At 50.4% G+C, this 24,600-nt stretch overlaps 1 protein-coding gene across 1 annotated transcript in view; it reads right to left on the bottom strand.

Moving 5' to 3' along the window:
* Nucleotides 1-24,600, bottom strand: part of UBE2O (ubiquitin conjugating enzyme E2 O) — a 48,177-nt gene that overhangs the window by 19,974 nt on the left and 3,603 nt on the right. The window contains 1 exon segment of the mRNA XM_015589603.1: nt 24,575-24,595. Coding sequence (XP_015445089.1) covers nt 24,575-24,595 — 21 coding nt within the window.

Here is a 24,600-nt window from a genome sequence, read left to right as displayed (position 1 = left end):
CCTGCCAACAAGGCCTGCAGGTGACCCGCGTGCACATTACCTCGTCCTCACATCTCAGTGGCTCTTAGCAGAGGGGACACCAGGGTGGAGGAAAGGCCCTGCCCCAGGCTCACTGTCTGTCACAATCCCCAGGATGGTATTCTGCAAATAAGCATCCTGAAAAAGGTCCCCAAGTGATTTTGATACATATGCCCCAATCCTGGCCAGCCTGGCTGGCATTATAAAGGCTGCAAGGGAAGAGGAGAAATAACTGGAGGGACTGTGCCTGAGTCCGGCGGGGCGGGCCAGGCCCGCTCCCTACCGCGAGAGACGCCATGTGGGAGAGACGGCACCTCCCTGGACCGGCACTGACCTCCGCGGATGCTATTTCCAGGGGGATGGGATGGACACCCGTCCCAGGGTACTGGACGTCCCTCGGGCACCAACTGTCCTGGTGACTCCTGGGGGCCCATGTGACCTCTTGCTTTGATCATTAAGTCTTAAAACTTCAACTGCCCCCCCCACTGCCATTTCACGTATATCACCTCATCTCAGGATGAGATGGCTCACTGCGTCAGGACGAAAATACAAACCACTCGACGGGGTGGAAGGACCCCTCCAGCCCTGCAGGTGTGGTGGAGGCACCGTGCTGCCCGTCGCTTGAGAACCAGGTGCCGCAGAGGCCACAGTGTTGCCGCCGCCCAGGCACGTGAACCGAGGACGTCCTGTCCCCTCCCTGGGCGTCAGACACCAGCAGGGACGGGCAGCCCTGGGCTAGACCAGCTGCAAAGCCACATCTTCAGGGGCCCTGGACTCTACCTGCCCAGCACCCGTCCTTCCTGAGGGGCCAGGTGGGCAGTCCCTTTGGAGTGTGCATGCCCACCGGTCTCCCACACAGGCTGGCTATAAGATGTCCCTGGTCTGCTTGGCCTGAGAAGGCCCATGACAGGAGCCCCAGGCTGCTGACAGTTTCCCTCCCACGGGACCAGCTCAGCTGGAAAAAACAAATACACGAAATAACATTTACAAAGACTGAAACTAGACGCAAAAATTAACATACGGGCGCATCTTGATTTGGATGCCGTTACCAAAAATCTTTAACAAATTGAAGGGATTTTAGCTATATCAGGGGAACTAGTTCAAGAAAACCCACAGGAAATCTTACAGTGTGCAAATAACCACCTTCGTTTACATGGTCAAAATTCTCTCCCTTTTAATGAGTACAGAACCCCCCGCCCTCCACACACACACGATGCCGAGGATACGGCCAAGCGCGTCAGGGAGCGTGGGGGGTGCTCCGGGCTGGGGCCTCGGGGGCCGACACTAACCTATCTCAAGTGCAGGAGGGACGAGCACTGCCCCGACCGGGGGTGCAGCAGGTGACCTCAGGTGGGGAGCGGGGGGCAGGAAAAGGAAGGAGCACGGGGCACTTCGCTGACCTCATTCAACCCCCACAGCCAGCTCAGGAGGACAATCTTCTCCCAGTTTCAGACAGGGACCGTGTGCAGGGCATGGTCACAGGGCTGGGGAGAAGTGGAGTGGCCTCTCCCCCAGTCCCAGGCCGGGGACCGGGACAGCCTCGTGGCCCCGCACCGCCCCTGCGGTGTCAGGAGAGCAGGGGTAACCAGCGAACAGATACCAGCACGGGACGCCGGTTCCGATGACCTTTTCCGTACAATGAAGCATGAAAGTCCCTTCCTTCCTCTGGGCACCTCCAGGTCCCACACAGGAAGGACTTCTCAGCCAAAGCCATGTTATCACAAACTCGAAGGGGCGCACGCTTCCTGACAGTGAGAGATCAAATGTATCTGAACGACACGACACCCACTTTGAGGCACCATGCCTGCAAACCGCAACTGCGAGGTGGCGTTCTGGCCGACTACACACGACCGTGCTGGTCTCTGAGGGGCGACTGGGGGAAACGGCCCCGTGAAGACAGCGGAGGAAGCCTAAATGCTTAATCCGGCACTGCTGAGGCTAATCGAAGAGTATGAAGAATGGCCGCAGCCTTTAGCGGCCCCTTCGCGGAGGAGGATGAGGTTTTAAGGCTACTTATCAGAATCCTCAGCTCTCTTTTAAAATACAGATTCCTGATTACTTTACCCAAACCTACCAAACGAATCTCTAGATAAAGCCAGAAATCTATTCCTTTACGTTCCCTGGGCAAGTCCCATAATGAGCCCAGTTAAAACTATTCTACTTCAAACAATAAGTTTCCTTTTCTTCTAGAACAAAAAAGAACCCCAACCACGGAGGGACATTTGTTTTTAATTAAAAAAATTTTAAGATATAATCCTGGGGATCAAGATGCAAAATCAAGGTGGATGAAAATAATGAACAAGGTGAGACCCGAATGACATCGCCCCTCGGTGTCCCCTGGCACCCTCTTCCTGTGGTCCAGCCCTTGAACTGATGCACCAGGTCCTCCAAACAACGTGGCCCCAACCTTGACCAGCCTCCGCTCAGGTGGCCCAGCCCCTGGTCTAGGCCAATTCTCAGACAGACGCCAAGAACAAAGCCCCAGGCTCTGAGGCAGCTCTGAGCACCCCACCGACCAAGAGACAAGGGACCTGACTCAGGCCAGATGCTGCCAAGGTGGTGAAGTGCAGGTTCTGCCAGCACACCTTGGACACGTGGGGGACAGTTCTGCCACCCTAAAGACTTCCAGGCAGGAAGACACCTCCTGGGCCTGAGCTGTGGCCGTGAGACCTTGACTTTTAGGGCTGGGAATGAGCTGATGCAGAAAATCTGGCTCTCCCAGCATCTAAGAACTCCAAGTCTGGGGAAGGCCCACCTTGGCAGGAAGGGCGTGTCGCTGCCTCCAAATCCTCCAAGATGGCCACCTGGGCCTCAGCTTACAGATGCTCCCATTCCCCTTTCTCCACCTCCCCGACTTCGAACCCACAGAAAAATGACAAAATCTTCAAAATGATGTCATCTTTGGTCAGCAAAGGGCTGAGGCCTCATCCCTTCCTGCGGCAGCCCGCGACGTCCAGCATCAGTGCGGCTCCTCTGGTCCACACGCCCAAACGCTGAGGGTCAGAGGCTGATCAATAGCCACAGTCTGCAAAATGCATCCTACCTTCCGAAGCAGACTCTGATGGAAAGGCACTCATTCAGCGTTGCTATTTTTAAAAATGCAAATATGGTAAGAAAAGGCAGTAAAAATAACACACCAGAGCCCTGATCCAAGGCCGACTCTTTCCTCAGGGGCTAGGTTCTCACTGAAGTAGGGGTGCAGTGGGGGAGCAGGGTGGCTGGTCTTCCTGTGGAGTTCTGTTTTCAGCATACCTGCGATCTCAGGGTGGAGAAAACTGTACAGAGCCCCCAAACCGCCCCCCAACACACTGCAGAGCCACCTGCAGGCAGGCCGGCAAGGGGAATCCACCCCAGAGGGACAGGCAGGTGTCACCATCCTCCCCAGAATGGCTACGCCTGAACAATGCTGGCTCTCCGCTTTTCTCAATTCCAAAACTACAGATTTCTAAGACAAAATGGGTGTGTGTGTGGGGGGGTCCTGCAAACACTTCTTATCCCCAGGGAAGCAGGAGCTTGGCAAAGGTACAAGAAGCCAAAGAAAAAGAGCCACCAGACCCCTGGGACCAACAGGAAGTGGGCGGGGCCTTGCATCATTCAGCGATGGTCCTGATCCGCACCCTCGGTGGCAGGGCAGGCTGACCCCACGGAGGGTCGGCAGACAGGGTCTCAACAATCGAAAGCGCCAAACACGACAGTAAGCGCTTCCTTTCCTCAGCCCCCACACCACCCAAATTAGGTCAGAACAGGATCAGCCAGCCTGCCTTTGGGCAAAGATTTCTAACAAAATTAAATGCAAACATTTAGCAGCCCGTTTGAGGCTAAGTTTGTGGTGCGTGACATGGCTGGTAAAGGGGGACTCTCCACCACCCACTGGAAAAAGAGGTGGGGGGAGGAGACACCTACTGGTACTGTAGACTTAGCTCCAACAGGCCCTTTGGTCCCCTAACGGGAAATGGGAGTTGTCACAGCCACAAGTTCCCCACAGCTAAACCCAACTGTAACAAAATACTGCAAAATGAAGCCACAGTCTGCCATCAGTTTGTGGCTGACACTACACAGTCACCACCCCCTCCAGAGATTGAAACGCCAGTGTCATCTTCATCTAAGCCAGCAGAGCATGGACCTTGATCTGAGGGACCGTTTCCTGTTCTCCCAATGAAGATGGCAGTGAGCACAACTGAGACGCACTCACGCATGACGACGGAAGGGCTGAGGCCTTCTGGGGTACGCTACGCCTCTTATGGAATAAACATCTCGGCTTTCCTCTCTCTCCTATCCCTGGGTCCTAGGAGCTGACCAACAGGGTGTTGGACCGGAAGTCTGAAGAACCAACCGGAAGGCAGCACCTGTCGTCCGAAGAACCCTTCCCACCTCCAGTAGGTTGCAGCCAGACATTCAAGAACCACGAAGTGGAGGAAGACGGGGACAGATGAAGACACATCGAGGGCTCTGCTATGGTCCTTCAAGGGCCCTGCCATGGTCCTTCAAGGGCCGACCAAGTCACATGAGGGTGAAGGCAGGCCTAAGGCGATGATTTTGAGATCTAAGCACCAGGATATGTGCGGCACGTGGAAAGTTATCATAAATGTGAGTTCTCTTGCCCTCCGATGCACCCCCCACCACCTTCGTGCCTTCCCAACCACTTTCGTTTATTTACCCACCAGTAGAACTGTCCTGAAACAGACAATGTATATAAGCTGTTAAATGCACTACATGGGGATTGGGGGTGACAGAGGGCGCCTGACATCAACCTGGCTTTGCTCAGGCCTGAGCTTCCTTTGACATTTATTATATGCTGTTCGCTTGATCGACTGCAGACCATCCATTCATCCATTCATTCATTCACCCGTTCAACAAACTAAACACCTCCTCGCGTGCCAGACGCTGTGCTGTGCCTGATGCTGACGGTATATCAGCAAACAAGAGACGAGCCCGCGCGGAGCCCGGAAAAGGGTGTTGACAGGCGCCAGACTGGGAGCAGGAAGAGCTGTCACGGGGAACGATCGCAGCTTCCACGTCGGCCCCAGACAGCCGCACTCAAGGCTTTGCTCAGATGTCAGCTCGGAAAGGCCTTCTCTGACTGCCCAGAGTTACTAGTCCCCATCCTCTCGCCCATCCCCCATTTTATTTTTCTCCACAGCACTCGCCACTCCCTGCATCTGTTACATCTGTGTGCCCCATCGGAATGCGAACCCCAGGGAGGCTGGTGACTTTCATGAGAATGCTGAAAAAGTCAAAATGTCTGAGAATTTAGATTAAAGCAGGGATGGTTGGGCAAAAGGAAGAAACCCAGGCCAGGAACTACGCTCCAGAATGGGCTTCGAGGGCAGGTCTGCGTAACCCTAAAACCCTCAAGGAATCAGAAACCTCCCTGCCCTTCCTGGGCCACATCGCACTGTCCAGGCCCTGAGATGTGGCCGAGCCTGACTGGAGGTGTGCCAGCTGCACGGCGCAGGCAGCATTTCAAACACTTAGCACGACGATGGAAACCGCCTCGTTAATGTCTGAAATGATATCTGGGGTCTATATTGGCTTAAATAAAATTTATTAAACGTATTTTCGCCTGTTCTTTTTTACTTTTTTAACGTGACCAGTGAAAAACATCTTAAATGACATAGTGGCTCATATTGTTATTTCTACCGAATAGTGTTGGTTTAAACCTGCAATTTAAAAAAAAAAAGCAAGCGAAGGGCACCAAAAGGCTTCCCACCACAAAACAGCGGTCCCTCGAGGCAACCACTTTCCAGTTCTTCGTAGCATGAATATTCACCCATATATATAAACAATGCCTGCACCCCTCATTCCTAATGTATTAACTGTAGACATTATCTACGGCCTTGCTGTTTCTTACCCGTCCCCTCTCCCCCGACGACCCCTGACCCTGAGCCCATCCTTCCTGTAGTTCTACTGTGTTGATGGAAACAAGATTGACATGCTCTAACGGAGTAAATACAGCTCACAGCTGAACCAAGCGGCGCTTTGTGAAGACACAACCTGCGTCCACAACACGTCTACAGTTAACACATTAGGGATTAGCGGTGCAAGCATTGTTTATATATACATATATGGGTAAATCTTCGTACTACGAGAATCTTCCAAACATGCTCAAATAATTATTTTTTCTGGGTTCTGTCTCTTTCTTGGAGCGTCCCTTCTGCACAATTCCAGCCTGCCTCTCCAGCGCAGACTTTACTTTGCAACCTGCCTCTGCAGTGGAATGTCGTTTCCTGGATTCCAGAAAATTCTGTCTTAAAGCACATTTCCCACCAGCTTCCAGAAAAAGGGTCTATGGGAGGCACACTTTTTACAGCCCCGGCATGCCTGAAAAGGACCGCCTGACGTGGCTGGATGTGGAATTCCCTCCGAAAGTCGGGCGTCCTCCTCCAGCGCCATCTTCCTCCGCGAGGACCCCCGCCATGCCTAGCGCGGTTCTCCGCTCACACTCATCGGGACCCATGCGCGTTTACTTCTCTTACCTCAGGGCCTTCTACCTACTGTACTGTTTTTTTGTTCCCTTTTTTCTAGAACAATGACCTAGTTTTCATAATTCCGCATATTTTCGCTCTATTGGTTTGAAAGCTCTCCATCTTATTTCTATTCTTCTAGTGCTTACCCTTTAATTTTTAATACATCTACGTGACTCAGAAGTCCAAGCAAATCAATACCCCAACAGTTCAAGGCTCTTAGAATGTGTTTATTCAAATCATCCCCTCTCTCACTCAGGTTTTTTGTCAGGATTTTTGTTTTTACTTCTCCTCAAATTAGTAATGGCCACTGTTTCATAAACTGATGCTTATTTAGATCTCCCCACACATTTCTGTCTTTGTTCACCATTCCTTATGGTCCTCCTTCTTTCTCCTGGGTTTGGTTTCCTTCTTCCTGGAGTACAGTGAAGGTCTGATAGTGAATAAACTCAACGCTTCCTTTTGGGAAAATGCCTTCATTTTGCTCCCGCTACTGAATAACTCAAGCTGGTTACGGAGCACTAAGCCAACGACTTGCCTTCCTTAGCGACCATCGAGGTCTGGCCTCTGCTGCAGCTGCTGCTTGCACATTTGCTGAGCCTCCCTGTGAACCTGGGGAGTAGTCTTCCCCTCAAGCTGCTTTTAGGGTGCTGTTTTCCTTTGGGGACTCCCGTTAGACACAGGTTGGGCCCTCTAGTCCTCCCCACCTCTCTTCCTCATACGCCATCTCTTTATCTGTGCTGAATTTTACTTAACTTCTCCAGATCGTTTTCCTGTTGATGATTCTCTCTCGATGTGTCTATTTTGCTACTTAACATTTCCATTGGGTTTTACAGTCGATGACTAGAATTCTCATTCTATTGGTTTTATTTGATTCATTTAAAAAATCGTCTCTTTTAAATGTATTGTCTTATTTTTTCCTTTGATTTCTATTCTTTCTTTTAGCCTTCCATCACTTTAAACATTTATATTATAATGTCTTCCATTATCTTAAGTTTTTAAACGCTGGAAAACCTTTTTGTTGTGACATCTGACTCTGGCTTATAATTTCTGCCTGTTTAATAATATCCTAGCAAAAGTTCGTCATGTGTGGAGACTGTAAGATTCAGAGCGGCCTGCACTGTGAAAGGGTCATTCTACAAAAGTTCTGCTTTTCCTTTTGCAAGGAATTCCAGAGGTGCCACCAGTCTGGTGCTGGCTCAGGGAGTCCTGAACCACGTGGGATTAGAAACACACACTTCAGAACTTGGCTGTTTCGATTGCTCACGGGAGATGTCTCCCAATACTTCAGAGTGCGGGGCAATGAACATCTCCCTTGCCCTTTCTATGGCTGCATGCGGGAGGCTGTCTCGAGTCCCTTTTACCAGGGAACAGCCTTCTGAGGAGATCTGTATTTCAATTCTATACATGTTCATTAAAATCCAAACTTCTATTATTGAACCTGTTTTGGGGTCCAATAAACACCCCCCAGAGCTGCCAGCACATCAGCATCAGTGAGCTTACTGTGCTCTGGCTTTAAATTCTCTCTTTGATTTTGGTTTCTCGCAATCTCTTTTCTTTCCTGTAAGATCAGCTATATATTTAAAATCTTTGTTATGTTTTACACAGAATGCTACGTGACTGTAGCAGGAGAGGTTCTACATTAGCTCCTTCCGCCGCATTAGATTGGAAATCTACCCCATTGCCTTCTGGCTTCCCTCGAGGCTGAAAAACCCATTCATCTTCATTCCCGATCTTCTGTACGCAACCTCTCTTCTCTCTCTGGAAGCTTTACCCCGCAGCGTTCTGGAGTTACACAGCGTGTCCGGACTTTTCCCATTCACCATTCTGGAACGCTGCGACCGGCAATTCTGGAAACCTTTCTGATTTCTTTGATACATCTGCCTTTCATTTTTCCCTTTCTCTTTTGTAGATCTGGATATCAGATGTTTTTATTGTATTTCCGGGGGGGAGGGTCTTTGTCAACTCTTTTTTCCCCCTAATATTATGTTACTATCCAAGAATTCTTTCTCGTTCTGATTTTTAGAGTATCCCGCTTTACCTCCTTGACAAAATCTTGGCTCTGACTTCTCTGTGGACATTCGCTGTGTGTGGAGGGCTCCTTCTGTTTGCGTGTCAGCTGATTCCTCTGAGATGACTTTCTCTTTGCTCGGTCTAGCCTCTCCCCTTCGTTCACGTCGGGAGTTTTCTGAGTACGTTCAGTGATCCTTGGCTGTCCGTTCCTGTTTAAAAGTGAGTCGCCAAGATGACTCTGCGGTGATGGAACAGTTCAGTATCTCGATTGCTGTGTGGTTACCTGAAACTACGCGTGATAAAATGGCACAGAGCTGCACACACACGCTGCGTCCCAATGTCAGTCTCCCGGCTGTGCTACCCGTCGGTGGTCACGGAAGATACGACCACCGGGGGAGACTGGATGAAGGGTGTGGGGAACGTCTCTGTGCCATTTTTGCAACTTCCTGTGAATCTATATTAAATAAAAAGTAAAAAAAAAAAGCTGAGGCGGCACAAAGATGACGGAAGCTTTGTGAACACAAGCGAGGCCTTGGACTGCGGAGGGCCACACGAGCTGGGGTGGAAGCTAGCTGCTGCTCTGAGGGACTGTCGAACGCCAGCAGTGCAGGTGTGCCTGTGGCACTGGTCCTTTCTTCCAGACCCCACGCCTTGTACCTGGTCTCAGCCCCCTGGGAGCCGCAGGGGGCACAGCTGGGGTTTCCCCGCTCCGTGTTCAGTCCCTCGGGAACCCTTCTCCGTCCAGTGCTACTTTTCCTCTGCTGCACCTGAGGTGTCTCCCACGCTTACCTAAGGTATGTCAGCCAGAGGTCTCTGACCTTAATTTGGCAAAGTATGTACATATGACCACGAGATATATTTGAAGATGGGGAGATGATAGTAAGTGAACACCACCACCAAAAACAAACAAAAAAACACCAAAATAACAAACAAAAACAAAAAAAACAAGAAACAAGAACCACAAATTCAAAAATCAGAAATCCTTAGTTTCAACAGTCACCTCAAGTTAGAGACCAGTTGACGGAGAAAGGAAAGCCCTGCTCTGCAGACACCCTCAGGCGTCTAAAAGGGCCACCCATCTGCTCTTACCAGCGGCTTTCGGCTTTTGGCTTCAAATGTCAACGAAACTTTGAATTCCATAGATCGCTGTCATTTAACCATGACCGTCGGAGCGGATCCAGGACAAGGCTGGGCGCTGGGGGGGAGCGACCGTCAGTGTCATGTGGCAGGCGTGGGTGAGCACCACTTTACACACTTACAAAACGAACTTAGATTCTTAAATGCCAAACTAAAAACAATCACCGAGAAAGGCACGAAACAGAAATAGCCGCGCGCATGCCCCTCAGCAGGCAGCCACGCTGCTTACGGATGGAGGACGTGCGAAGCACAGCAGCCAGGACCCACTCGCGAAGGCCTCTCCCTCCGAGCACCTTGTCGCGCACACACGCACCCTCTCGCGCGCCTCGGCAGAGCCACGTCTCAAACCTAAGTGTGTTCACGTCAATCAACGAGCATCTCGTCATCCCCCTGAGTAAGAAATATTCTAATCCACACTATGAGAGCCAAGAAAACAGAGGGGACAGTCTCTGCCTTCCTACTTGGTGTGCTGTGGCTCACGCGACTGCTAACTATTTGGAAGCTCACCCGCCCCCCGTCCAAGACGACCTATTTAGCACCCTCTTTCCCATTCTAGGGTAACTGTGGAGCCCCAGACGTAGAACAATTAGAACTTTGTTCCTGGAAAGCTTCCGAACTTAAAGCCCTTTCAGTTTATAAGGGTCTCAAAGCCCCTAGTGAATATTTCAACAGGAAAGGAGGTTAAATCCCAACGTAACGCAAGCTGCCTGGCACAGACACGATGACATGAGGTGGCCCACCTGCCAGACTCTAAAGGACAGAGAGGAGACCCAAATGCAGGGTCTAACAGGCAAGCTGACAAATAACCCAATTAAAAAACAGGCGAAGGATTTATCTGAATAGATGTTTTCTCCAAAGGAGAGAAACAAATGGCTCATATACACACGAAAAAGATGCTCGAATTCAGCAGTCATTAGAGATGCACATCGCATCACTCTGTGACACGCCTCACACTCACTAGGCCACATTTTATGATGGCTGTGACCGAGAGACCGCCAGTCCCGGTGCCGGTGAGGACGTGGAGAAACGAGGGCCTCATTCGCTGCCGGCGGCGGGGCGCGAAATGGCGCAGCTGCTCTGGGAAACAGTTCGGCGGTTGCTCAGGTTGGACACAGAGTTTCCATACGACCCAGCAATCCCACTCCTGGGTATAACACCCAGAGAACTGAAAATGAATGTCCACATAAAGCCTGCACGTGAGTGCTCACAGCGGGTTCGGAACAGCCAAACAAGTGGAAGCGACCCGAGTGTCCACCTGCTGAAGAACAGATAAAACATAGATAAATAAAATAGGTAAAAAAAAAATAAAGCCACACAGTGGAATATCACTCGGCCATACAGAGGAATGAAGTACTGACACGTGATACAACATGAAGGGAACTTGAACACACGCGGAGTGAAAGAAGTCGGTCACAAAAGGCCACATATTAGGTGTTCCGTTTACATGAAAGGTGCGGAAGAGCAAACCCGCAGAGACAGTGGTTCCCCGGGGCTGGAAGGAGGGGGAAATGCAGCATGACTGCCGATGGACACAGGGTTCCTTTTGGGGGTGACGAAAATGTTCTAAATCTAGATAGTGATGATGGGTGTGCGAATCTTTGAATATATTAAAAACTGCACTTTGAAAGGGTGACATTTAAGGTATGTGAATTACATCTCAATAAAGCTGTTTTTCTTTTCTTTTTGTTTTGTTTTTAAGGCAAGTCAGGTTAAGCTGCGACGAGTGACTGCCTGGCCCTACGGTCTTGAGTAGAAAGTCTTCTTTAGATGTGACTCCCGAGTCACGGTGTAAGTCCTCTAAACCCTCTCTCTGTATTACAGACTTTATTTTTCAGGTTGAATACCAGAACCTGTCTCAACTGTAACTACTCACTAGAAAGCTAAAATCAGCACTGCTAACGATCCTCTGCTTCTACCCACAGAAAGCGGATAGCGTCCTCCTGGGGACCTTTCTTTCCTTAAGCCTCTGTCCACCTGTAGCTTCTGGCAACCTTACCCTCAACCACTTGGCCTCCAGGGCCTTAGTTCCATAAAATAAGGAGGTCGAACCAAATCACCCTCTAGTCCCACCAACGTGGGCCTAGGCAAACTCTAAGACCTGGTACACGGCCAAGATCCATCCGTCCTCCTGGGGCTTGGCGGAAGACCCCACCTGCACCGAGCACTCAACAGCTGAAAAGTGCCCCGCACTCTGATGTTACCGGCCCAGCGGGGGAAAGCTTGAGCTGAGAGTGTGTGGGGAGGAGGACGGAGACCCCAACACGGGGGAAACACAGCCCTACCGTGGGAATCACCGTAAAGGGCACAGGCACGGCCCCGCTGTGAGCCGTGCCATCTGAGGGATGTCGCAGTGGGGCCACACGAGACGGGGACTCCAGGCATTGGTCAGGGCAATGCCTCACTCCGGGGAAAGGCAACAGAGCCACTTCACGCGGCCACAGTCTGCATGTAGGTGTGGGGGTGAGGTCCTTCCAGAGTTTTGGGGGGTCCGCCTGAACCCGGACACCTCGCGAGCAGCCCCAACTGGGGCAAAACACGCGGGGGGCGGGGGCTGATCGGGCTGACGATGTTTCCGGGAGAGCTGCTTCACTTCGGCTCTTTACAGACACTGTCCTCCTGCCCCCAGGGACTTCTGACTCAAACCTCTCATTAACCCCCACCCTTGCCAGTGGCACCCTGCGGCTACTGAGAAACCCGCCCTGCGGGCTCCGGAGCAGGCGCCAGGCAGAGTGATAAACACTGACCTACGCCACCCCCAACCCAGTGGCAGAGCAGGTGTCGCCCTGAGGTGCCACCAAGTGAACCCAATGCAACAGTCTGGCCTGAAGGGCAACACCGCAGAGAGAAGGGAGGGCAGAGGCAAGCCAGGGACGACCCTGGGCGACAAGACCCTGGGAGACGAGACCCTGGGGGACAAGACCCTGGGCGACGAGACCCTGGGGGATGAGACCCTGGGCGACGAGACCCTGGGGGACGAGACACGCTAAGTCAGTCGTTCAACGTCACAAGGCTAAGGAGGTGGAGTCTGACCTAGATTTGCCTGAATCCAGAACAGTTGTACAGACAGTTACTATTTATGTTAAAAAAAAAAAAAAGAATATGTGCATACATACACATACGTGTCGGAATATGCAGACTAGAATCACAGCGGGCTGCTCACGGTGGCGGTCTCTGGGGAGGGCAATGGTAGGAAAGGGACAAACATTTCACTGTGTATTCTTTAAACCATTTGAATGTTGTATCATCTGCATATATTACCTATTTAAACATATTCAGACAGACACACACACACAGATTATGATTTAGGTTTAAAGTCGGCCTTATGGGCACACAAGCTAACTCGCAATATTTCCCCTAAACGCGCAATCACGTTTACTCTGTGGGATTCCAAACGTGACAGGGAAACTGAAGCAGAGTGAAATTATCCCCCCAGTTAACGGTAAGTATTGATTAGCTGTATGCTGAGTGCAGCTAGAGGTGATCTCATGCGATTCCCAACAACCGCACAAGATTCTGTCTCCTTGTCCGGTCATGGACACTGAGCCACAGCCGGGCTACATGCTGACTCCTCCTCCCTCCCCTGGCTTACCTGACAAGCCCCCTCCCTGCCCGGGGAACAAATGCCCCAAGCTGAAGGCACAACAGGCCAGCCTGCCTGTCCCGCAGAGCTCAGAGACACCCTGGCACAAAAAGGGATTATTTCTTGGCGACAGCAGGGTACATTCAGAAAACGCCCAGTCAGCTGACCCGTGTCCTAGCCCTCTAGATGCTGCCAACTAGCTGGAGATCCTGCTAAGTCACACGGGGAGCTCACCACCACGCTCAGAAAACAGGCATTCTGCGGTGAAAGCGCGAATGGGCACCACTTTGGGGGATGACAGTTGATAAAATCAATCGAAAAGTCTTAAAAATGTATTCTTACTAACCTTGACCCAAGTAACTCCATTTACGAATTCATCCTAAGAAACTTAAAGATGTAAACAAAGATATAAAAAAGTATCAAGTATGTTAGTCCTATTTTTTAAAACTGAAAACCTGGAAATTTAGCTGGTTAAGAAGAGATCGGTTACAGAAACGGGTTGGTCTACACAGCACTGGCCGGTTGCAGGGGACGGCTGCACAGCCAGGGACAAGAGCCCGTGCTCTGGCAGCACAAACACCCGGGCCCCGCCCTCACTAGCTGTGTGGCCTGGGTGAGCTACAGACCCTCTCTAGGTGCTGGTCTCACCCTCTCTGAAAGGGACACACACATAAAGCGTGTTACAGCGCCGGGCACACGCAGGAATCCCGACACTGGCTGGATAAAAGACAGCAATTCCGACCATCCTCCTCGTGGACTGCTTACAGCATACTCACAACAACCATCGCATTTTCACCCTAAAAAAATTAAACCCAGTAAGACATCTTGGCGATGACTGTGTCTGAATACTGGTCAGCGGGGAAAGTGGGGAGCAGGTCTTCCTAGCACCGAGGCTTTCTGCACCAGCACTGTGATCTGAAAGCACTGCCTTTATTGGGGGGCACCGAACCAATCTCCTCCTGGGGCCCATCTTTTGAATACTGCTGGCAGCTGTATACTTAAACCTTGGTGTAGGGATCAGGGGGATAAAAACATGAACCTATTGACAACAATGAGGTTTAAGAAGGACCTGTACATCAGTCTAATCCGAAGGGTGGTCCCGCCAGGAGAAGGGGCACCACGGGAGCACGCCTGCCCCCCCACTGGGCCCGCCCCAGCCTCACTGCTGGAGGCTCTGTATGAACGAGAGCCCCATCGGCCTTTAAGAAGTGCCGGTCTAGATCTCACTCATCCGGGCTACCCCGGCCCCACGCCACCCATAAACAGGGGTGGTTATACTCATTTTTAATAGCTGGTGCCTGACCCCTTCAAAGTTAACAGTCTGGCTGGCACAAGCCCTCAACTGCAGGCCGCAGTCCCTAAGCTCCCTCCAGAGCCCGACGCAGGCAGAGCCCGGGCCGAGTTCCCGACCCAGTGCCATGCAGCGGGCGAGCTGTCCCCACAGACGGGCCTCGCACTAGACTCAACCGTCCCCTACGGTGGGGACTGTGTGCCGATCACCACTCAGGAACCTCACCCGTGTGACTGCTGGCTGGCCAAGCGCTGCCGCTGGGTCTCTCCAGCTGCTCACGACAGCGCGTCATTCTCGTCTGTCAAACTGGGGCTGGGGGATGCGGCGCTCCCACCCAGGCCTCAAAGCTACCGCAGGCGCCAGAACGCGGGCGGCTGCTGGACATTAAACCGGCGCTTCTCCCAGATCGCTCAGGCACAGTGCCAAGGACTTGAAGGAGAGCTGGGTGGCGACAACCAGGGAGCGACCGCACTGGCTGCCGAAGACACAGCCTCTCAGCTCTCATCCCAGCCCATAACCCCGGGGAGCCTGGGGCCGGGGTGGGGGTGTCTCAATTTCTGCCGGGTTTTAACCAGAGACAACTGCATTTTGACCACTAGTGACACCAGCTCCAGCCAGCTAGCCCGCTGTGCTCACGCTCTGCCTGGGGAGTCTCATGAGAGAAGATGCTAAAATAGTAAACTACGATATGGTGTATTTTGATTAATCTGCTCATCTTAGCATTAGGATGACCACATGTCCCAGTCCGGGAGTGACTATTCACAGTGCTCTCGAAAGTGCCCAGCCTGGGCAGTAAACTACATTGTCAACCTAGTACACTAGCAGGGAGACGTCAGCTGGCGAGGGGCCCACATAGCTCCAGCACAGACCACCAAGCATCTGGGGAAAGGCTAAGGACACTGTTGGTAAGTGAGGAGGATCTGGTCATTCGCTCAAATGCTCCAACTCTACATGTGAGCCATTGAGAAGACAAGCTTTCACAGAGAGCTTGTTTCTCAAGAAGCTTCCAATCCAGGAGAGAGAGCCCCAGGGTGCATCAATGTGCCGTGGGTGTCGGAGGCAGGGAACAGTACAAGTGAACTGGGGAAACAGTCGTACTAGCTAGAGTCAACTCGAGAGGCAAGAGATTAAGCATGAAACACAGGTGAGAAGACTTGAGTGACAAGCTAAAGCATGACAAGAGGCTGGGTCCTGACAATCTAAGCAGCCGCTGGGAGGTCAGCCTGCGGCGTGGCACAGTGGACTGAAGGAGAGAGGGTCTAGGGGCAGGGAGGCCAGGGGAGATGAGCCCAGGCGCGAGGCAGTCAGAGAGAGGGCCAGTGTTGTAGAGAGGAAATGGAGTGGATGTGTTTTGAACAAAGATTTGATAACAAATTAGAATGGGAAGTCTGACACTGAAGGCACAGGCATTAAAAGAAAAAGCAGACAAACTGGACTCCATGAAATTTTAAAAATATTATGCATCAGAAGACACTATCAGTAGGATATAAAGGCAATCCACAGAATGGGACAAAATATTTGCAAATAGTATTTCTGATAAGGGGTTAATGACCAGAAGAGAGAGAGAACCCCTGAATCTCCACAACCAAAATATCAAACACCCCAATTCAAAAGTGGGCAAAGCATTTAAATAGATATTTCTCCAAAGATATACAAATGGCCAATAAGCACATGAAAAGATGTCTGACATCACTAATCATTAGGGAAATGCAAATCGAAACCACAAGGAGACACGGCCTCACATCCATCAGGATGGCTACGATGGGGGGGAGGGGGACCAGAAAACAGCAAGTGCTAGCGAGGATGCGGAGAAACTGGAACCCTGCGGCACTGCTGGTGGGAACGCGAAATGGTGCAGCCGCCGTGGAAAACAGTATGGCAGTTCTCTGAAAAAATGAAAATAGAATTACCACATGATCCAGCAATTTCGTTTCTGGGTATATAACCCAAAGCACTGAAAACAGGATCTTGAAGAGCTATCTGCATGTTTACAGTATGCACAACAGCTAAAACATGGAAGCGACCCAACTGTCCATCAACAGATGAACAGATAAGCAAAAAATGGTATATACATACAATGGATTATTATTCAGCCTTGAAAAGGAAATTCTGACACACACTACAACAGAGATGAATCTTGAGGACATTATTCTTTGAAATAAGCCAGTCCCAAAAAGACAAATACTGTATGACTCCACTTATAGAAGGTACCTAGAGTAACCGAGATCACAGAGAAGGAAAGTAGCATAGTGGTTGCCAGAGGCTGGGGTGAGAAAGAACGGGGGTCCCTGTTTCATGGGGACAGAGCTGCACTTTTATGAGACAGAGTTCTGGGGACGGGAGGTGGCGACGGTCGCACAACACTATGAATGTATTTAATACCACTGAACTGCACATTGAAAAATGGTTTAGGTGGTAATGTTATGTGGTGTATTCTACCCCAATAATTTTTTAAAGAAAAAAATATTAGGATGGGGCCCAGGGAAGTGAATTTAAAATGATCTCAAATGTTCTGATTTTTAGAAGATGTATCTTGAGCAAGTAGAGGTGGCCATCGTCATGTTTGCTGCTAACTCACCAACGTCTCAGGAGAAAATACACTTATACGCACTCACGTATAAAGCAGATATGGCAGAATGTTAACTGTTGGCTCATGACAGGTGGTAATTAGTAATCACTGGCATAGTCTTTCAACTTTTCTGTACATTTGCAAATATTTCACAAAAAAATTAGAAGAAATTGTTTAAAAATTCCAAAGGTTTGGGGATGGGAGAGTCGTTATACTCCCCAATTTCACTACACTAAGTCTGAGGTGCTAGCGGACGCGATGGAGCTATCTATAAAGAAAGCATCGGGAATGCAACATAGGTACAGAAGTCACCGGAACACAGAGACCAGCTGCGGCCACAGGAGTGCACAAGAACACTGAAGCACGACAGGAAGGGAGAGGCGAGGAGAGCTCGGGTCTTTGGAGAAGTGTCACAGAGAGAGGGAAGAGGAAAAAGGCAAAAGAAAAATTCGGTATGGCCTGGTACACAGAACACAACAGAAGAAAGTTTCCCTTACAAGGGATGACTGATCACATTCAGCAGGCTGATGGGTCAAAGGGACAAGGACCCAGAAAGTCTCGGTACCCGCAGTGACCAGGAGTTCATTAGTCCTCTGTGACCTTCAGGCGAGCCTTCACGCGCAGCAACGACGGACACCGGACCCCGTGCGAAGGTCTCAAAGAAATGGCAGAGACGGCAGCAGACGCCCTTCCCGCCAGCAGGGCGCTAGGATGGCCCCCAATCCCAAGCATGTGGGGCAGCGGGGCTGGGGTCGGGGGAGAGATGCCTCTTTCTTCTTTGGCTTGAAGATGATATCATCAACCTTCGGGGCCCTCAGACTCCCTTAAGTAATTAAACAGTCAGAGCGGACAAATATGGGGCTCCTTTCAGCATGGAGCACGTCAGGTCCTGATGCTCCCAGAAGCCACGCTAGACACACAGACTTGAGGGTGTCTGTATTCCTTCCCAGCTGCGTTTGAGGGGGCTAGCAAGTCTGGTCCTGAGGATATGCCTGCCCTGATAGCATCGCCAGCCCTCATCAGAGCAGCCTCTCCCACAAAAAGAATCAAAATTAAAACAAGGAAGAAAAGCCTCATCGGAGCTGCTGAGTGTGAAAGACCAGCTCTCTCTTGCAGGATGCAAATGAAGAAGGCTCTTCTCAAGACTGCAGGAATGGCTCCTGCTAGCTGCGGATTTTCATTTTATTGTTGGATAGGACTGCTTTTTTATTTTAGTACTACTCATATCTTAGATTTAAAAAATTTTAATTGTCATAATTCGAACGAATCTTCACCAGATATAACTAAGCTATTAATTTAAACCAAAAGTGACCTGGCAAATGTCTTATTTCTTTAATCGAGCTGCAGAAAACTAAATGTTTCAGTCTCTCAAAACACGCAAACAAGCCGAATCCTCTCAACCAAATAGTCGACTCGATTTAACCCGAAAAGGACATTCATTCCAGCACTTACTGCCTCGCTGAACACTTCTGGACGGGGGATCGTTTGCGTCAATGTTTAAATCGTAAAAACCTGCATTTCACAGTCCTGCACCGGAAGAACACAGGACACCTGCGGGCAGAAGACCCACTGGACACAGTCGGCGCGGGTCCAAGGACACTACAGCCTCGACCGCAGAGCGCAGCTGAAGAGAGAAACAAGGGCGAACGACCTTGGCGCAGATAGATCCAGAGGGTTATCCATTAACATGATTCAATTTTATTCTGAACTACAACGCATTCCGGGAAGCAGTCTGCTCCCGCCTGTCCGTGCCCACACGTCTGTCAGGTGGTCCCTCGCCGAGCCCCTCGAGGCTGGCGGGATGGGAATCCCACTGAGGCAGAGCCGCAGATGTGGAGGCGGCGGCATGAAAGCCACGGCCCCCTCGGGGCCGGACAGGCAGCTGCCGGGCGAGCGGGGCCTCCGGGAGGAGCCACCGTCAAACACACCACAATCCTAGGAGGTGTAAGTGGCGGCATCTCGTACGCGCGGTCCTGACTGCCACGCTCCCCGCTTTGCGCATCCACGGAAACGACACCCTCCCTCTCCCATTCAGAAGCGGGCTGAGCGCTGGGCAGGGAACCTCCGGAAGCTGCTACCACAACAGCAGCACGGGTCACAGGTCATGTCCTTCCGGGTTAAAGCTGCAAGATGGCTCTTTGACAGAGAACCCACTTGTCACAGAAACTACCCTAAATCCAACTCCGAGGGGGACCACCAGGGGCAGGTGACACTGATCACGGGGCCAGCACCGTTGTGATGGCAGGTCACACTGCACACTCTAACCACACCCATTTTGGAAAGCACTGGCCCCGGAGAAGTTCCACTGGATTCCACGAGCCCTGTGGGCAAAACAGCAAACAAGAGAGAAAAGTTCCTCCTGACAGAACAGGAAAATGGAAAATAGAAAAGCACTGAGAACAGTGACGCGGGGACGGGGACGGGGACGGGGAGGGCTCGAAAAGACCTTTAATGTCCTAAAGCCAGAGCGGCGGAGAGCACACACAGTCAAGCTCAGGGTGACCACAAGGAAAGGACCTGGAACTGAGCAAGACCTAGCCCCTCTCCAAGGAGCCCTCTGAACCTGTCTCATGACTCAGCCTTCCCAGAAGGGTGACAAGAGCAGCGAGACGGGGGACAGGAGGTCTTGGGAGGCAAGAGGTCACGGTGGATTTCCTAACACTGGCCACTTCCAAGACGACGCGGCAGTGCCGTTTCCCAGACTTTTCTGCTCCTGGAGGTGGAAGTGGGAATAAACCAGCGATGGGATGAGTCAGACTTAGAGGTTGCCTTCATTCAATGTCTAGGGGCGTTCGCAGGTTCCCAAGAAATAAAAGATACTGACAGTCATTTTGAGGATGACGGAGGGGCCAGGGTATGAAAAATGTAGGACGGAAGCACAGCACAAGTGCAGACACGGTGTTTCTGTCCTATAGCTCGCAGGCGCACCCTGCTACGCTCCAGGTCACTGGTACACCCTCCGCCCGCCCGTCCCGACACCCGGCTCCTTCCTCCCTCACCTGTGGTTACTCCTACTGCACTAAGATTTTCAAGTGTTTAAAGACTGAATGATTCATGCCAACCACAGGGTTTGTGACTCATGTTTGATCAGGGTACTTGGATATAGTAATGACCTATAAATCCTGAACTTAAAAACATTCTCAGGTGAGGGCAAGCTATATTTACTTCGATTTGTATTCAGGTTCCTCCACTTACGCAGTGTGACACTGGGCAAGTTACTTAATCTCTCTGTTCCTTGGTTTCCTCCTCTGAAATATGGGGATAATAATAATAGTACCTAATTCATAGGGTTGTTGCATTAAGTAATACACATAAAGCACTTAGAATGCCTGGCACATGGCAGTACTATATAATATTTGTTCTTCATATTATCTTAAAACACAAAAGCAATACTCTACCACCCTTGTAATTCATGATCTCACTATCCGTCTTTTGGGAATTTCAAAAGATGTCTTCTAGATTCCGGAAAATACACATACATGTACATTCATTCCATCCCCCTCCTGGAGGTTGGTGGACTTTGGCAGGTGTTACTTCAAATGTGTGTTGCTGAATTTCTCATAACATAACAGAGGAGTGAAGTTCATGATTATTTATAAAAGAGGCGTAACAGAGAAGTCGAATCTGTAATCCACCAGGTCACGAGCAACAACATGATCAATCAGAAACTCCAATACCCCTCCATGCACCTTTTTGCTTTCCAAAGTGTCTCTTTGGTGTAGCACCACCCTGTGACACATGCAGATGACTGGCGGAAGGGATGGGGCCGGTTCTGTCTGATGGGCATCAGGACAGTGTCTGCTCATAGCCAAGCGGCCACCTTAGGCACCACCCGCTTACACTTCTGGTTATTCCACCTGTGCAGGTCACTTCAGTGGCTAAGAAGACAGACCCTGTATTTTATTGCAGAGAAAAAAAATGAGGCACTGACTAGGCCAAGGTCATTCGGAGTAGGTGACAACCAAGGAAGAGCTCCCAAGGGTTTTGACTTCCAATCACAGGAGGCAAAGACAGTGCCCTGGAGTCAGGCAGCGAGCCACACAGAGGCACCGTCAAGGCATCGAGTCCCAGGAGCCAGAAGGGGGGGACCAAAGGACGAAGGATAAAATCACAGAACAGCGGTGAGAGTCTACAGCGCTGTGATCCTACCCGAATGAAATACAATTACATGCACTTAGTCCTGCATCTTGGTTAACCTTACATAACCTCTTCCTGTTACATCACTAAGAAAAATTGCTTTTAATGGGTCTAGTACCTGGACAGGTGAGGCAAGCAAACTTCATATGCTGCGATGCTACATCTAAATAGCTTTCCCCGTGGAAATGCTGGCCTGAGTAGGAGCCAAAAATAAACCAAAAAGCCAATTCCCAAGGGACCTGTCATCAAAGATGCGACACAAACACACCGCCTCACAAAAGCAGGGCGATCACAGACACAGGTTTAGCTTAGAGACGTTAAACCTCAAACCAGCCGAGAATGTTGTGGCAACTTAAAGCAAAAGACAACACACAAGAGATAGAAAAACTAAAGCAAGAACAGGAAGACCCATGCTTGGACTGACAGATGGCAGTCTGCTCTCCTCCCGACAGGGGCCATTCTGCCCGACCACGGCAGGGGAAGACCAGAAAGACCCGCCATGCCCAGCCAGTGCTCGAGAAGGCGAAGAGGCCGTTGGCACTTGGCTTTATTCCGAAAATTCACCCAAAGGATGACTACTGATGGGGAAGGGGCACGTCTCCGCAGAGGAGATCTATGGCGAGATGCAGAGTTTCAAGTGGATAAATCAGCCACCATGCCGAAGGGGTCAGGAGAATGAGGAAAGGTAGGAACACAAGCTGCGGCTTCTTTTAAGTCTTAAAGAAGCTTAACTTTGGCTGCTGAAAGCCTCAGGAACTGGACCATAAATCCCAGTTTCAAGGAAAAACGACTTAATTTCTGTTGACAAAATTCATGGCAGTGGCCAGGAGATAGGACTTGCTGGCCAGCCTCTTCGCTGAAACTGTTCATTAAAAACTTAAATTAAGAGACTAATATTAAGCCTTTACTCAATGACCACTAAATTAACATGAAAACTACAAAAATACTCCACAGACTACTACTCCACATTAAAGGGACACTATTAAAAAAATTCCAATAGGTGGCAGCTTTAAAAAGAAAGAAGTTTCCCAAAACTGTCACTATATTATTCTGCCAATAACTGGGTTTTCCAAGCTCATAACGAGATTAGTGATGGCATACAAATCAGAACCGAAACGCTCTGTCTCGGTCTAATTGTCTTTCAGTACGCTGACACCTCGATGGATCTATAAGGAGTCCCTCAAGGTCCCAGGACCCACCCTACCACCCTAGACAGTGGCCAGGAGCAAAGCAGGAGCCGTTCGGCTGACCAGGGCCATCTGTGCCTATGGCTCATGGTGACAAAGAGCTTACCTACTAGGTATGAACTTCCGCCCGAAACAAACCTACTCTCAAAAAGCCTAAAAGAAAAACTGGGTCCTGCCATCCATAAATGGACACTACATGCCACCACTTCCTAGTATTCCACGCCCCTTAGCTTTTGCTAAGCCCAGAAACCGCAATGGCAAAAGAAAACACCATCACTGGAGGCACAATGAATTTCAACAAATTCAAAGCAAGTCACAAGAGGGCAGCTTCAAAACATACCCAAGCCGGTGCCTCAAAGTTACTTCCTATTTAACTCCAAAATAGGTATTTTTGAGCACTGGCTAGCCAAACTTTGTATAATTACACACGGTGGGGGGAGGCAGAGGGAGCAGAACTGTAAACAAAGTTAACCACCAAAGTCAAGATGAGCAGGAACAACTGATAAACATGGCAGCTCCTGGTAGTGAGCTGGGCCAGCCTCCCAGAGTCCCAGGGCGGGAGGCCATGACAGAGTCAAATGAGTTGCATTCCAGAAGTCACAAACCTCTAAAGATGATGATTAGGGCAAACATTATTTTGAAACAAACAAACAAACAACCCATAGAAAGACACTAGCAACCGTTTGCTAGGAATACAATGAACAAACAGTATGTAGTGCAAAAATCTTCTCTTCCCAAAATAACAATACTGGTGGTAATTTTTAACTAGTACTCTGCTCTAAAAAGTAATATTTTCCATATACTACTGCACACGAACTTATAATTTTCTCTTCAAGTCAGAGAAGCTACTGCCTGATTTGCATTTCTCTGAGGGGAAGCCAGGGGTCCTGTGTGCAGATTTCTGTGTTTTGTGGCTACATGCACACCAGCGAGGAAAAAGACCCTGCTGCCATCGGTAGTCACTTCTGCCACTAGGAAGTGGATCACAGGCTCTTCCTGGGAGTGGGGCCTGTTGCCCAGCCCAAGCCCTCATCACAGACTCCCTCCTGTAGTGTGGCACGAAGCCCTACTCCTGGAGCCTTTGTCTCCCTGTGTGTGAGAAACTCAGATTAACTTCTGAAGTACCTTCCCCTGAGATGAGACCTCTCGGTCCTGGCAGCTAAAGTGACCCAGGCCTGATTCCTGCTTAGAAATGTTTTCTTGAAGAGGAGGAGGAGGAGATGAAGGGGTGAAAGATAGTGGGCTGTGCATGCATGTGAATCTCTGATAGTAATTCACACTCAGGAAAACAAGACATGAAAAGCTACCACACCAACCTTGGTTCAAGGTTTCAGGTTTCTCATGATAAACCCCTTGGTTTGGTAAAACTGCAATATTTACCAGTCTCACCCCAACACCACATGGGAGTCTGATGTTTGCTTCACAGCCTCCGGTCAAAAAAAAAACCGATCGGTTTTCCAAATGGGTGGCCTTCTTCCATCCATGGTTCTTAGGTATTTTCTTTTTCAAGAAGTCCAACTGCACTTAGGAGTCATCAACCCCAGTCGCAGCTGTCACATCCCCCTCCCCCAGTACTATTAATATCGCCGCTCTGATTGTTAGTGATTTTACTCATAAAGTTTCCTGCAGCAATTAAAACGAGGCTACAAGGTAAAACAGAAAAGGGTTGGGTTTCTTCACCCATAATAACGCATTCTGTGTTCTAGTGAACTTCTTGCGTTTTTGCGTCGCCCGAGATTTTCACCTCTATCTCGGTTTTGGGATGCCCATAATCCCTCCCTGCAGCGACCCCGCACGGCCCTCCTTTCCCGATGCACAATGCAGTATGTAGCTCGTCGGGGGTCAGCAAAACGCCGCACTAGTGTAATGCCCAGAGCGCCTCAGAGCCCGGGGGGTTTCCCCACCGTAGCGGGTCCACGTACATAACCTTGAGGCCGACACCACACCATAGCATGGCTTGGAAGTCCCTCCGCGTGGGGAAGTCCGGGGCCCGGTGGCCCAGGGCTAGTGCAATGACTTTGCACCGGAGCGTCCCCTCCACTGAGGCTGGTCCTCCCACCTCGGCCCACTGCAGTAGCACCATTCCGGGCAGCGCCGCGCACGCCTCCCCTCCCGGCCTAGAGCTCTAGCAGGTAACGGCCCCCTCCGTCAGCCCCCGGCCCGGCCGGGCCGCCGCACCTTGGTCTCCTTCACGTGCTGCTTGC

This window comes from Pteropus alecto, unplaced genomic scaffold (genome assembly GCF_000325575.1).
Source record: "Pteropus alecto unplaced genomic scaffold, ASM32557v1 scaffold134, whole genome shotgun sequence".
Classification (NCBI taxonomy): domain Eukaryota; kingdom Metazoa; phylum Chordata; class Mammalia; order Chiroptera; family Pteropodidae; genus Pteropus; species Pteropus alecto.
Note: the sequence above shows the minus strand (reverse complement) of the source record. Positions and strands in the feature narration are given on the sequence as shown.